This window comes from Trichosurus vulpecula, chromosome 5 (assembly GCF_011100635.1).
Source record: "Trichosurus vulpecula isolate mTriVul1 chromosome 5, mTriVul1.pri, whole genome shotgun sequence".
Classification (NCBI taxonomy): Eukaryota; Metazoa; Chordata; class Mammalia; order Diprotodontia; family Phalangeridae; genus Trichosurus; species Trichosurus vulpecula.
Window position 1 is genome coordinate 265,676,547 of NC_050577.1, and position 15,354 is coordinate 265,691,900.

General features: G+C 39.6%; 1 protein-coding gene across 3 annotated transcripts; it reads right to left on the reverse strand.

The window, feature by feature from the left end:
* Positions 1-263: 263 nt before the first annotated feature.
* LOC118851413 (17-beta-hydroxysteroid dehydrogenase type 6-like) lies at positions 264-15,089 on the reverse strand. Of its 3 annotated transcripts, none has more exons than XM_036760849.1 (4): positions 15,017-15,056; positions 14,375-14,425; positions 7,227-7,558; positions 264-526 (listed from the first exon to the last, which is right to left on the reverse strand). In XM_036760849.1, exons 3-4 carry the CDS (start codon positions 7,537-7,539, stop codon positions 264-266), a joined length of 576 nt encoding a protein of 191 aa, XP_036616744.1. In that variant the 5' UTR covers positions 7,540-7,558; positions 14,375-14,425; positions 15,017-15,056. The 3 variants fall into 3 exon arrangements, with proteins under 3 accessions (XP_036616744.1, XP_036616745.1, XP_036616746.1); XM_036760850.1 differs by lacking the exon at positions 15,017-15,056 and adding an exon at positions 14,946-14,964; XM_036760851.1 differs by lacking the exon at positions 14,375-14,425 and having other exon boundaries at positions 15,017-15,089.
* Positions 15,090-15,354: the final 265 nt, after the last annotated feature.

Below are 15,354 nucleotides of genomic sequence, written 5' to 3' on the forward strand. Positions count from 1 at the left end.
TCCTCACTCTCACTCTCTCCTCATATCCAAACAGCTGCCAAGTCTTGTCAATTCTACCTTGGCAAAATCTCTCAAATCTATCGCTTTCACTTCATTCACGTGGCAGCTGCCCTAGTTCAGGGACTCATTTACTTGGAGAATTGAGATACTCTCTCTGACTCCATACCCTCTCCCCTGGATGGATGGATGGATGGATGGATGGATGGATGGATGAACTGATAGATGGATGGTTGGATGTTTTGATGGATAAAGTATAATGATAGTTACCTCAGACAATCTGAGAAAGCTTCCACTCCATGCTTGGAACAGCAGTAGGCTACTGAAGAGAAAGCAACTCTCCCCATGAAGCTAGAGACATTGACAATCCTCCCCCTGGCTTGCTTCACCATTTGCAGCATGCTCATTGTCACCTCAATTACTCCAAACAGGTTTATATTCATTGTCTTCATAAGGTTCACCTTGGTCATCAACTCAGTACAAACATCTGGAAAGACAGCTCCTGCATTATTGACGAGGCCCCAGAGTCCTACCAAGATATAAATCAAAATCACACGTGTCTTAAAACGTAGCATTAGAAATGGATGTTAGAGCACACCTAAACTAACCTCAGTTATACACTCTAATATATTCCAACCCTAATCAATTTAATGAGAGGCAATAAAGTATGGTACAGAGAGCCTTGGAGTCAGGAAGATCTCAGTTTGGGCCTTGCCTCTCGTATATATTACTTGTATGATCATGAACATTATCCCTATAATCATTAGATTGTTAGCTTCTTGAAGGCAGGACTGTATTTTGCCTCTTTTTGGATCCTCAGCACTTAACATACTGGCTAGCACATACTAGGGACTTTATAAGGTTGATTTATTGATTGATTGAATAAGCTACTCAACCTCTCAGTTCTAAGCAACTCTAAAAGACTATAATTTACAAGTGAGTACCCTATTTCCATTGGCAGTTTCTTTTTTTTCTTCCATTTTAATTTTATTTTTTAAATTTATTTATTTAATATTTTTAGTTTTCAGAATTGATTTTAACAAGAGTTTGAATTACAAATTATCTCCCCATTTCTACCCTCACCCCGCTCCAAGATGGCATATATTCTGGTTGCCCGGTTCCCCTGTCAGCCCTCCCTTCGGTCACCCCACTCCCCCCCCATCCCCTTTTCCCTTACTTTCTTGTAGGGCAAGATAAATTTCTATGCCCCATTGCCTGTATATCATATTTCCTAGTTGCATGCAAAAACGTTGTTTTTGAACATCTGTTTTTAAAACTTTGATTTCCAAATTCTCTCCCCTGTTCCTTCCTCACTCACCCTCCCCGAGAAGGCAAGCAATTCAACATAAGCCACATGTGTATCATTATGCAAAACCCTTCCACAATACTCATTTTGTGAAACACTAACTATATTTTGCTCCTTCCTATGCTATCCCCGTTTATTCAATTTTCCCCCTTGACCCTGGCATTGGCAGTTTCTATACAAGTGACTTCTCCACACAAATGAAATCACAGATCATAGCCTAATTAATCTATTGATTAATTTAATAAGGAATCTAGCATGCCATCCAGTACAAAAATTCCCTCTTCTCTAGATTTGGAGACCAGGTCAAGAATATATTTAGAAAAACAAAGGTTTACTGCACTATAAAAAATGATGAATATGATTACTACAGAGAAGCATGGGAAATGCTGATACAAAATGAAGTAAGTAAAACCAAGAAAACAATATACAGGACTACAACCATATTCATGGAATGAATAGCAACCAAACAGTGGAAACTGAATGGTACACAATTATATTGACCACGTTTAGCCCCAAAGAAGAGTTGTGAAAAGACACCTGTGTTTCCTTTCCACAGTTAGGGGAATAGGGATGTGAATACTACATATAATGTCAGACTTTTAGCATGTTGGTTAGTTGTGCTAAATTGTTTTCTTTCATTTTTTATTCTTTTTAATAAAGAATGGGTCTCTGGAAGCAAGTGGGTAAGCGGGCAGGTAAAGAAATGTGGATGATGTAAACATTTTTAAAATTTAGTTGTTTTTTAAATGGAAAAACAAATTGTTGAAGAGATGGGCACATGAATGCATTGTTGGCAGAACTGTGAATAGACAACTACTCTGGGAGGCAATTTGGAATTGTGCAAATAAATAAAATGATTCCATTGCCAGGCATATACTCCAAGGAGGTCACTGACCAAAAAAAAAAAAGGTTCCATATGTACCAAGCTATAGCAGCACTTGTTGTGGTAGCAAAGAGCTGGAAACAAATTAGATGGCCAATTGTAGGGAATGGATAAATATAGTGTGATATGTGAATGTAACAGAATATTACTGTGATGTAAGAAAAGACCACTACGTAAAATAAAGAGAAGCATGTAAAGCCTTGAACTGCAGAAGAGAGCAGAAAACACTACCAGGAAAATGATACACACAATGAATACAACAACTCTTCCCTAGTAGTAAGAAAGGTAGGGGTGGGGAAACATAAGATCTCTACTAGACATCCAGTTTGAGAAGTCTGAAAGGCAGTTGGAGACACAAAATCAGGAGACAGCAGAGAAGTTCAGGCAAGATTGATAGATTTGAGAATCGTTAGCATAGATAGAGAACAATGACAAATACATCCTTGAGAGCCTATGAGATCACCAATTGAAGTAGCATAGAGGGAAAAGAGAAGAGGGCCCAGGACAGAATCTGGAGGGACAGTTATGGCCACAGGATGTGACTTGGAGGAGGATCCAGTAAAGGAAACAGAAAAAGAGTAGTCAAATAGATGTAAGAAGAACTGGGACAGAGTGGTGTTACTGAGAAACCCAGAGGGAAGAGAGTATCAAGGGGAAGAAAGTGATCAACAGTGTCAAAGACTACAGAAAGGTCAAGGAGAATGCAGATTGAGAAAAGGCCTTTGGATTTGGCAATTAGGAGATCATTAGTAACTGGAGAGTGGAATTTCAGTGTGGGAAGCCAGATTGTAAAGGAATAAGAGAAAAGTAGGAAAAGAGACAATGGAGGCACCTATTGTACACAGCCTTTTAAAGAAGTGTAGCTCCAAAGAGCAGGAGAGGTACAGGACAATAATTAATGGGGATCCAAGGATCAAGTGGACTTTTCTTCAGAAGGGAGAAGACACGGCCATATTTGTAGGCAGTAGGGAATGAGCCAATAAGCAGCAAGAAATTGAAAATAAATGAAAGAGTAGGGATAACAGAGGGGGCAATTTGTTGGAAGAGATAGGATGGAATGAGATCACTTACACAAGAAGAGGGGTTAGCCTTGATTAAGAGTCAGGCCATTCCATCATGCGAGACAGGGGTGAAGGAGGAGAGAGTGGACAAAGGCACCTGAGTGATAGAAAATGACTAAGAGGAGGAAAGAGGAAGTTCCCAAGGAATGGCTTGAATTTTTTTTCTATAAAATATGAGGCAAGGTTCTCAGCCAAAAGTGGGATAAGTGGGAGCCATGGGAGATTTGAGGTAGGATGAAATGGTTTGGAAGAACTGCTGTGGAGGATGGGAAAGTGAATTGATAAAGGAGAAATAGGATTGCCAAGCAGCAGTGAAGTCCCCATTGAGGTTATGTGACATAAATTTGCAGTAGACCCAGTCATTGTGGTTGTGTGATTTTCTCCATCTTCATTCAGCAATATGTGTGTAGGAGTGAAGGTGGAAAATGGAGAGAGTCAGTTAAATCCAACAGAGTGGCTGGGAGTAAACTACAATATGATAAGGGGGCTAAGGACTGGATTAAAAACTTTTGTGCAACACGATGTAAGTCTGTCTTGTTGAGATTTAGCAAAATAAAAGATTTTTAGGGGCCAAAATAGACATTTCAATGTTAAAAAGGAAGTCTTTTCAGATGTAAAAAAGAAAATTCCACACCTAGAAAAGTTCTAAGGCTTAAATTTTTCAAGTGTCTCTGAAAAGGCCAGTGAGACAATGAACTTGCCTGAGTTGTACACACTCATTCCATACCTTTGCCCCCAGCTATTATGGGCAGTGACTAGGTGGCACCAGGCCCAGAGTCAGAAAAATTCTTCTTCCTGAGTTCATATCTGGCCTCAGACACTTACTACCTGTGTGACCCTGGACAAGTCATTTAATCCTGTTTGCCTCAGTTTCATCATCTGTAATGGCCTACAGAAGGAAATGGAAACCACTCCAGTGTCTCTGCCAAGAAAACCCCAAATGGGATCATGAAGAGTCTGACATGACTGAAAAATGACTAAATAGTAACAAATTTATGACCCCAACAGGAAGGCAAGGGAATAAGTATTTATAGCTTGCTAAAGGATTTAAGCCTGCTTTGGAAAGCACTGGGCTAAGAACTTTTTTTCTAACAAATATTTTGATTCGCCTAACGACCTAGCAAGGTAGTTGCTATCATTATTCTCATTTACAGTTGAGGAAACTGAGACAGACAGAGGTTAAGTGAGTTACCACGGGTCATATTGCTAGTAAACATCTGAGGCTAGATTTGAACTCAAGGCTTCCTCACTCCAAGCCTGCTAGGTCCAATGCTCCATCTACTGTGCCACCTAACTGCCAGAAGTTTGGGGAGTGTAGGTAGCTGAATCTGGACTGATCACAAGCAAGCAAAGGTGATCATACATTGGGATCACAAAGCCTAAGGCTGCACAGATAAGTACCAAGGTTAGTATTTGGATCCTTTTCCTTCCACATCAAATCCCATGCTTTTGCCACCACATATTTCCACCCCATTGCAGAGCAACAAACAGTTGGTACACCCTAGTTACAACTACGTAAAACTCAACAAGCAATTAATAAATGTCTGCTTTATGCCAAGTACTATGGATACAATGACAAAAATGAAAAATATCCCTAATCCCAAGAAACTTGCATTCCACATGTAAAAAAAAATGTAGGCTAATTTGAGCAGAAATGGAAAATGCCCACATCCAGAAGGATCATGAAAGGTTACCTGTGTGAGGGGCATCCAAGCTAAGCTTTAAATGATGTTACATGGCATTAATGCATTCTAGCCATGAAGAATAGACAGCCTATTCACAGGTACAAAGGCAGGTGATAGAATGCCAAGCTCAGGAAACCACGAATAGGTCAATTTCTTTGGGATACAGGCTATATGAAAGAAAGTCATAAAATAAAGTATGGAAAGGTAGTCCACAGCCACTTTGTAAAGGGCTTTACATGGCAAGCTGAGGAGTTTATATCTTATCCCAGAGGCAATGAGTCAATGGAGATTCTGGAGCAAGAGAGAGGTCAGGAAGATTATTTTGGTAAACATAGGGAAGATAAATCGGAGAGAGAGAGAGATTGAAAGCAGAGATATCAATCAAGAGGCTACCACCATGATCCAAGAGAACTATTGAGAACCTGAACTAGAGTAGCCAGCCGCATGAATGGAGAAGGGAGATATTGATGAGGTAGATTTAACAAGGCCTGGCAAATGATGGAACATGGGTAAAGAGTAAAGAATGATTCTGAGATGGGCAACCTGGGTGATGGGAAAGAGGATACTGTTAAAGGAGAGAAGGGCTTAGGAGGCGAAATAATTAATTGTTTGGAATATATTGAGCTTGACAGTCCTAAAGGGCATGTCTGTCCAACAACAGACAGTAAAAAAAAGAATTTGGAGGGGTGTTTGTAGGGCTCCATGGACTTTTTTTTTGCTTATTCATAATAAAAAAATAATTGGGCAGACATAAGAAGAAAAGTGGCAATAAGTTGCTTCCTAAACAATTATCATGTTTACCTTGTGATAAAAATCAGTATCTAAAAAATACTTTATAAACTTACTTTCTGAACAATCATGCTCAAGCTTTTTAGTGCTTTAAAGATTATGCCTTGAGAATATTATGAAATACAAAATGGATGATTTTGATTACATTAAATTGAAAAGTTTTTGCACAAACAAAGCCAATGCAACCAACATTAGAAGGGAAGCAGAAAGGTGAGAAACAATTTTTACAGCCAGGGTCTCTGATAAAGGCCTCATTTCTAGAATATATAGAGAACTGAGTGAAATTTATAAAAATACAAGTCATTCCCCGATTGGTAAATGGTCAAAGGTCAAAATTCATATGAATGGGCAATTTTCAAAGGAAGAAATTAAAGCTATCTATACTCACATGAAAAAATGCTCTGAATCACTATTGATTAGAGAAATGCAAATCAAAACAACTCTGAGGTACCACATCGCAACTGTCAGGTTGGCTAACATGACAAAACAAGAAAATGATAAATGGAAAATACGTGGGAAAATTGGAACACTAATGCATAGTTAGTGGAGTTGTGAACTGATCCTACCATTCTGGAGAGCAATTGGGAACTATGCCCAAAGCACTATAAAACTGCATTCTCTCTGACCCAGAAATACCACTTCTAGGTCAGTATCTCAAAGAGACCATAAAAACGGAAAAAGGACCCACATGTACAAAAATATTTATAGTAGTCCTTTTTGTGATGGCAAAGAATTGGACATTGAGGGGATGTCTAGCAATTGGGGAATACCTAAACAAGTTGTGGTACATGAATGTAATGGAATAGTATTGTGCTATAAGAAATGTTGAGCAGGCAGACTTCAGAAAAACTTGGAAATATTTATATGAACTAGTGCTGAGTGAAGTGAGCAGAACCAGGAGAACATTGTACACAGTAACGGCCACATTGTCCAATGACTGGCTTGGATATTAGCTCTTCTCAGCAATACCAGAATCTAAAACAACTCCAAAAGACTCACAATGGAAAATGCTATCCACATCCAGAAAAAGAACTTTGGAGTCTGAATGCAGATTGAAGCATACTATTTTGTCTCCTTTTCTTCTGTTATTTTGTTTTGTTTCTTCTTTCTTGTGGTTCCTCAAAGTAGTTCTAACTTTCCTTTATATCATGACTAATGTGAAAATATGTTTAATATGAATGTGTAAGTAGAGCCTATATCAGATTGTACACTGTCTTGGGGAGGGAAGCTCTTGTGGAAGTGAAAGTTGAAAACTAAAAACAAATTAATGAATTACTTTTTTTAAAAAAAGATTATGCCTCTAAATCCCCCAATCCCAAGATGGAAACAACACCCCCAAATCCCCAGTGCTCATTTTCCAAGGTAAACTGTTCAGCAAACGTAAACAACACAAAAGGCCATACCTGTTCTCCTAAATAATGAAATTAAACTTTCAAACCCCACATATCCCTTCTTCATGCTAAAGGATTTAAGAAAAATGATATAATGTCTCTCTTCATTCATACCTTTATTTCCCACATGCTCCTTCACCCACTGGGCCGCTGCAGTGATGCTCTCAGTCTTGGTCACATCCAGGATCACTGTCTCTACCCTGTCTGAAGTCTCACACCTCAGCTGCTCAGCCCCTTTCTCTGTCAGACAGGCCGCTAGCACTCTCAGGCCTCGAAGGTCCAGCTGCTTAGCCAGCAGGTTCCCAAATCCAGAGTCACAGCCAGTGATAAAGACATATTTGTCTCTAAGGTTACTCACCACCAGCCTCTCCCGATACCAGCGAAACAAATAATACAGGCCAATGAGGCAGGCCACGTAAAGCCACATGGAAGCAATTGGTCTTTCACTATAAATAAAGAATAAAAAAAAATGTTAATTGCTCTGCTCTCTTTCAAGCCTCCACAAAGCACTTTTCATCCCTAATAGTTTTCTTTTCTACCAGACCTGTGATTTCATTAGTGAAGAATTCCTAGCAAAGAGAGCTACCTTTACCAAAGCAGTACCTACTCTGGACTTGACTAAGTCATTTAGAGGTTAGGTGATTTGCCTATGATCACATAGCCAGTATATGTCAGAGAGACAACTTGAACCCAGCTCTCTGAAGCCACTTTAAGGCATTGGACTATATGACTGAGGTCACTGCCCACTGGAAGTTTCCATGATTCTAGTGCCATGTTGATGGGGTCATTTCCTCAATGCTTAGAGAACTTTTGAATTGATTGCATGACATTAGAGACACAGGGCTGCCCAGCATGGCATGCCCTCATTAGAGAAGGTCCTGTGCTCTGTGAGCAAAGCAGAATTCAAGTAGAAACACTAGAATCATGTTCATGTGGATTATTTGTGCCTAACTTGTGGTAGAACATTCCAAGCTCCTATTGGTCTAATTGGACATTGATTCTAATTTGATTCTAACATAGTGATGTCATTTTGGTCCTCTTCGAGAATATAGGACAACAACCAACCCAACCATAAAAATGCTTGGCAGTCATTCATTAGAAACTTCTGTCGGGGCAGCTAGGTGGTGCAGTGAGTAGAGCACAAGGCCTGGAGTTAGGAGGTCCTGCATTCAAATATGGCCTCAGACACTTGACATACTTACTAGCTGTGCGACCTTGGGTAAGTTACTTAACCCCAATTGCCCTGCCTTCCCCACTCCAAAAAAAAAAAAAAAAGAAACTTATGTCACTAAAATGCCAACAATTCTTCACTGCACACCACAGTCATGCCATGCCATCCCTACTTATCCTGATCTCAGACTTCAGGCAGACACATTTATTTTTTTTATTCTTTTCTGGTCTCCCTCTCCTTCCCTCTTCTGTTGTCTGGGAGGGGTACATCTACATCCCATCCTACATGAAGACCAAACCTCACCTTCCCCCAACAGATAAAGAGATAGCCTGAATCCCTCTCACTGGTATTACATGGAGTGGAGTTTAGAGATTTACAACCAGGAAGACAAGGGTTCAAACCTGCCCTCTGAAATCTTCCTTAGCTCCATTTCCAGAAACAGGTCATCTAACTTGCCTCGATTTCTTCGACTGTCAAACGGCAATAATAATACCTAGCAACTACCTCCCACTTTTGTTATAAAGAGCAAATGAGATGATGTTTTTAAAAGGGCTTTACAAACTTCAAAGCACTATAGAAATGTTATATAGTGCTTATTATGCTGGAAAATGTGCATTTAAAAACCAGAGTACACAGAAACGAAGTCCCTTCTAAGTACCTGATGTTCTCAGAGGCTGAGATTAGTTGAGACTCTTCATTTTTACAAGTAAAAGAACCTAGAAATAGTTCCAATTTGCATATGGAGTCCCTAAAATTCACTGACAAGGAATTCCTTGAGCAGGTCAATCCACAGATTCCTAAGTGCCCAGAGGTAAGGCTGGAATAAGCACAAAGAAGGCAGACCATGCTACAACCAATGTCTCTGATAAAGGCCTCATATCTAAAATATACAGGGAACTGAGCTTAATTTATAGGAATATGTCATTCCCAAATTGAGAAATGGTCAAAGGATATGAACAGGCAGTTTTCAGAGGAAGAAATTACAGCTCTCTATAGGCATATGAAAAAAAATGCTCTAAATCACTATTGATTAGAGAAATGCAAATCAAAACAACTTTGAGGTACCACATCTCTCCTGTCAGATTGGCTAACATGACAAAACAGGAAAATGATAAATGCTGGAGAAGATGTGGGAAAATTGGAACATTAATACATTGTTGGTGGAGTTGTGAACAGATCCAGCCATTTTGGAGAGCAATTTGGAACGATGCCCAGAGGGCTATAAAAATGTGAACACCCTTTAACCCAAGCAATACTACCCCTGTGGCTATATCCCAAAGAGATCACACAAGTGGCAAATATTTGGACCTGTATGTACAAAAATATTTATACCTGCTCTTTTTGTGGTGGCAATGAATTGCAAATCAAAGAGATGCCCATCATTTGGTGAATGGCTGAACAAGTTGTGGTATATAAATGGAATGGAATACTATTGTGCTATAAGAAATGGGGAAGATATGGACTTCATAATAACCTGGAAAGAACTACATGATTTGATGCTGAGTGAGAAGAGCAGAACCAGGAGAACATTGTACACAACCACAGACATATTGATGCTATGATAACTGACTTTGATAGACTTCCCTCTCCTCAGCAATATAAGGCTCAAAGACAGCTCCAAAGGACTCATGATGGAAAAAACTAGCTACTTCCAAAGAAAGAACTGTGGAATCTGAATGCAGATTGAGGAAAACTATTTACTCTCTTTATTTTCTCTTTTTTTTCGGTTTTGTTTCTTCTCTCCCATGATTCATTCCGTTGGTCACAAATCTTCTTTACGACTTGATTATTGTGTAAATAAGTTTAACGGTTAAGTTTATGTAGAATCTATATTGGACTGCATCCCATCTTAGGAGGGAGGGAAACAGAGGAAAGGGAAGAAAATTTGAAACTTAAGACCATGTGAAACTAAGTGTTGTAAACTAAAACATCTCATTTAAAAAAAAAAGAAGGCAGACCATGCTCCCTATAGCAATTGATCCCCTAACTAACCCACCTCTCAAGAAAAATTTAAAGATATATTTAGGGAGAATAAAAAGATAATTTAGGGGACTAAAGTGGGAAACCTATATGTAAATTGACCAGGACCACCTCTACACAGATTCTTAAACATTGAAGAGCAGAAATATGAATTTTTCAAGAAATACAAAGGCCCTTCAGAAAAAGTTACTATATTAAAAAGTGTATTAATAACAACAATAAAGACAGAAATGTGAAATTTTTTAGCCGACTGCAGCACGAACCTCACATACCACAGGAATAATAAAGAGCACCAGAGGAAAGAAAGATTTTTTAAAACCTTACAGAACTCCTCCTTTTTCTCATTTAGGATTATCTCCAATGTGATCCCTTGGAAGGCTTGGTGCTAGTCATCTAGTCAGAGGAAGAAACCCCTAAACCCAGAATGTTCCTGTTAGAGAAGAGCCAAGGTGGTGAGACCAGGACCAGGGCTACCTACTCAGACATGAGGTGAGATCTGGACATAGTTGGGGAGCACCAGAGACTTTTGTCAGGATTTGAGAGAGTAGGGAAGAAGCTAAAACCAAAATGCTAGATATACATGAGGCTCCATACTTAGAGCTGTGCAGAGACAGGCCTGTGTGGAAGAAAGAGAACGTCTGCTACTGCCCTTAGGAGGGTAAGAGAAACCTTGACTCCACACAGCTTGAAGCCCCTTAAAGGCCAGATAAAGTCCTGAGAAGAGAAAGAAATTCTGAAACCATATAGGGGAAAAGCAGATCACTGAATTCGTTTTCCTGAAAAAAAGTCAAAAATGTAGTCAGACTGAATTTAAAAGTACAAATGTTTTCAGATACGTCTTTGGTACTTTAAATGAACTCTGCTCATTAAAAATCAGCTTTGTCAATATGAAACTTTAAAGTACGTTTTAGTCAAATGATAATAGGATTCAATAAACATTTTTAAGTAATAAGGGCTAGCATTTATATAGAACCTGCTATGTGCCAAGCATTACAAAAACACTTTGTAAATACTATCTCATTTGATCCCCCCAACAACCTGAGGTAGATGCTATTATTATCCCTGACTTAATAATAATAATAATAATAATAGCTAATATTTCCGGAGCATTTTTTATGTGCAAGGGATTATTCTAAGCACTTGACAATTATTATCTCATTGGAGCCTGACCACAACCCTGGGAGGTAAGGTAGCTATTTTTATCCCCATTTTGCAGACGAGGAAATTGAGAATAAATAAGAGACTTTTCCATGACTACAATAGCTAGGAAGTGTCTGAGGCAAGATTGGGACTCAGATTCAAGGTCTAGCATTCTATCCACTATACAAACAAGCTGCCTCAGCTTCAGAGGTCCCCATTTGAGGAGAGGAAGAAGAATAAGTCTGGGTGGGAGTTTCACCAGGTACCACACACAAGGAAGGGAACGATGGTAGCCTAGACTTAGTGGTTTGTGGCCATCTGACCTCTGGGAAAGAAGAGGCTCAGGTCTGAGGGAAGAGATGGAAAAGACGAAACTCCACTTAGAGGGCAGAGCCTCAGTTATTGAGTCCTGTCTGACTCTCCATGTCCACATTTTGGGTTTTCTTGGCAAAGATCCTGGGGTGGTTTGCCACTTCCTTCTCCAGCTCATTTCACAAAAAAGGCACTAGGGCAAACAGGATTAAGTGGCTCGCCCACAGTTACACAAGTAGTAAGCATCTGAGGCAATATTTGAATTCATAAAGATGAATCTTCCTGATTCCAAGCTCACTGCTCTATCCACTGCCCCACCCAGCTGCCCTCATTTTTGTAAGTATGTCTGCTTTAGGTGAATCATTGAGGATAGAAAGAATGGTTCAGGGGGCAGCTAGGTGGCTCCATGAGTAGAATACCATCCCTGGAGTCAGGAGGACCTGAGTTCAAATCCGGCATCAGACACTTGACACACTAACTGTGTGACCTTGGGAAAGTAACTTAACCATAATTGCCCTGTCTTCTCCCCTCAAAAAAAAAGAGAGAAAGAATGGTTCAGCAGTTAAAAGAGATTCCAGGCACCAAAGTCACTGAGATCACCAAGACACTGAAGAAAGTGGTGACTGGAAGATCATGGTGAGAGCCCTGATTCTCAGTGAAAGAGTCTTCAGAGGCCACATACGGCAGGGAACCAGAAGACAAGGATAGCACCTTAATGGGATTATAGTCATTGAGACTAAGGTAAGGGAGGCAACTCCAAAGTTCTTGGGCCATTGGGAACCCAGAGAAAGAAGTGCCTACTGCAATCATGAGGCTCCTATATATGGAACCATGACTGGGAAAATGGATTCCATGAGGCCTGACACCCACTGCAGCCTTGTCAAGCTGATTCTACCCTGACTAGAAACTTAGAGGTTTATTTAGCATCCAACCGAGACAAGGGTGGGACAAGAGACTCTAGACACAAGATCTGAAAGAAAAGTTTCAGTCACATAAGAGACAAGAGAACTAAAAAGAAATAAAGCCTAATAATAATAATGGTGGGCATTTAAATGACTAAGTACTTTACAAATATCACCTCATTTGATCTTCACAACAACCTTGTCAGATACATGGTATTATTATCCTCCTTTCACAGAGGAGAAAACTGAGGCAAAGAGAAGTTAAGTGACTTGTCCAAAGTCACACAACGAGTGAGGTCTGAGACCTGGTCATAGAGTCAATATGCCTAGATTATCATGCTAATTCCAAAATAGTATCTGTGTCACCCTAGACCAATCACAACCTCCCAGAAGCTCAGTTTACTCATCCGTTTCAATTGAGCAAATATCTATTCAATGCTTATTATGTGCAAGGGACGATAGATAAAAAAAAACCCTAGCCCTTTCTCTCAAAGAAGAAAGCTTTGTAAACATATGTGAATGTGAGCTATCATTACCAAAATATCTCACTCCAAAATACATTTAAAGACTGAGTGAGAAAAAGTCAGTTTTGTGGCAGCTGACACCTTTTGTTGTATTTATTGGGATCAACCATCATATCAGCAGACAGAAATCTTACAAAGCTATTACCCAGACTCAGAGAAAGAAGTATTACTGGCTCCATTCCTGCTTTAATAAATGATTTTCTTTTTTTCCTGGGCTTCTCCTTTATGCTGCTCCCTCTTTAAATGTGAATGTCAGAGGTCAGAAACATAACCAATGAAAAGGAATCTCAGGGTCCGTTTGTTCAAATATTTGCTTATTAGATATGTCTGTACCACCAGCAATACTAGCACTATCCCTGCCAGAGGAAAGTACACTCAGATTTGCCTATGGTTGTGGGATTCAAAAATGAGATTTGACATTGAAATTAAAAGTGACAGAACCAAAAAAAAAAAAAGAACACAACCCAACAACAAATACAAAAGAGAGGAAAAAAAAAGTGGGGAGAAAAACGCAAGCATGAAGTGTGCCTCGATCTGCATTCATTTCATTGTTCATAATTCTTCTCCACAACTTGACTAGTGTGTAAATTAATTCAATGCCAGGTTATACATGGAAGTTATATGGGATTCCATACCATCTTGGGGAGGGATGGGGGGAAGGAGGGAAGAAAATCTGAAACTCAAAATTATGTAGAACCGTGTGTTGCAAACTAAAAAAAAAAAAAGTAAGAAAGAAAAAAAAGAAATTAAAAGTGACAGCCCAAGTTTGGCGAAACAAATTTGAAAGGTCCTTTTTCTCTCATTTTCCAAAACTTGCCCCAGGACTGGCATCTAGTCTTAATTGCCATAAATAAAGAATCCACAAGGAAAAGGATGATTTTAGACTGCTCTGCCATGCTAAAATTCCCCATTACTTGATTCCTCAGTTCCCATCTCTCCAAGCAATGCTTCACTCTCTCCCTTTCATTACTTCACAAACTGAACAGTCATTATTAACTCAGGTCCAAGACTGGGGCAGACTTTCTAAATAAATATTTTTCTAAGGACCAGCAGGTACTTATCTTGCTCTCAGATAAATAGTAACTAATCCCCATAAAGACTAAAGTATTAGTTGAGAAAGTTTTTAACACCTTCAGTCCCAAAGGGGTTTATACATTTTAAGACAAGAAGGAGAAAGAACAATGAATTTTGGCCCTAAAGAACCCTAGTTCAAAAATCAACTCTGCAACTTACCAGTAGTGTTAACAATGGAGGAGATATTTCACAAGCTCTGTGCTTCGTTTGTTGAAATGCAAAATAAATTGGTTGGATTAGATGATCTCTAGAATACCTTCTAACTCAAACTCAAGTGATACTATAGCTCTCTATCCTCAACATATTAAAATTTCAGGTGCTATGTTGTGACCATAATCTCCTTAAGCAGAAGAAATTGGTCATCACAGTTCAAAGCCTCACTCAGCTGACCTATAGAGTCAACCTTCCTCCTCTCTGACCCCCACCAACAACGTTATAAATTCGCAAAGTCTTCAGACCATAATCATATTTTGTGACGTCCAAGAAACACAATAGACTTATCCACACCTTACTGCTGGGGGAGAAAGGGCCAGTGGGAAAAGAATAGCAAAACCAATCCACCAATCAAAATTGCAAGAGAAAAAAAATGTTAATGGCCTTCCAGCAAGTGTCTCCTGGTACTCATGTTTTCTTTCACCACAAACAAAATTCTTAGTACAGCTGGAGAGCCTTGCCCTCGGAGGATTTTTAAAAATCAGAAAGATCACTCACCACAGCCATTTACCCATACCTTGTCCTCTCCTCTCCCCCAATCTAGTCTCCATAACACATCTGAGCATACAGGTGTAGATGAAGTCTTACCTGGCAGATAGAGACTGCTTAACAGCTTCTGGAACTCTCAACCGGGCAAAATGCAAATCACCACCCTGTTATCTTTCTCCTCCCTTGGCCTTTACAATTTCTTCTAAGGTGGTTGGTTGTTGCTTTTAAACAACATCCCCCTCTTCTGGTGAAAGTTAGACTTGCCTCATTCTGTCCCATCCTGACTGAGCTTCCTCAACTCAGAGCTCAGGGGCCCATGAATCACTGGTCACTGGTGGAAAGGAAGTTTAAAAAGCATTGCTGATGCTTTTCTCACCATACACACTCCCTCCCATCAGTTTACACCATGTTCTTTCTGTTGTTCAGTTGTGTCATGA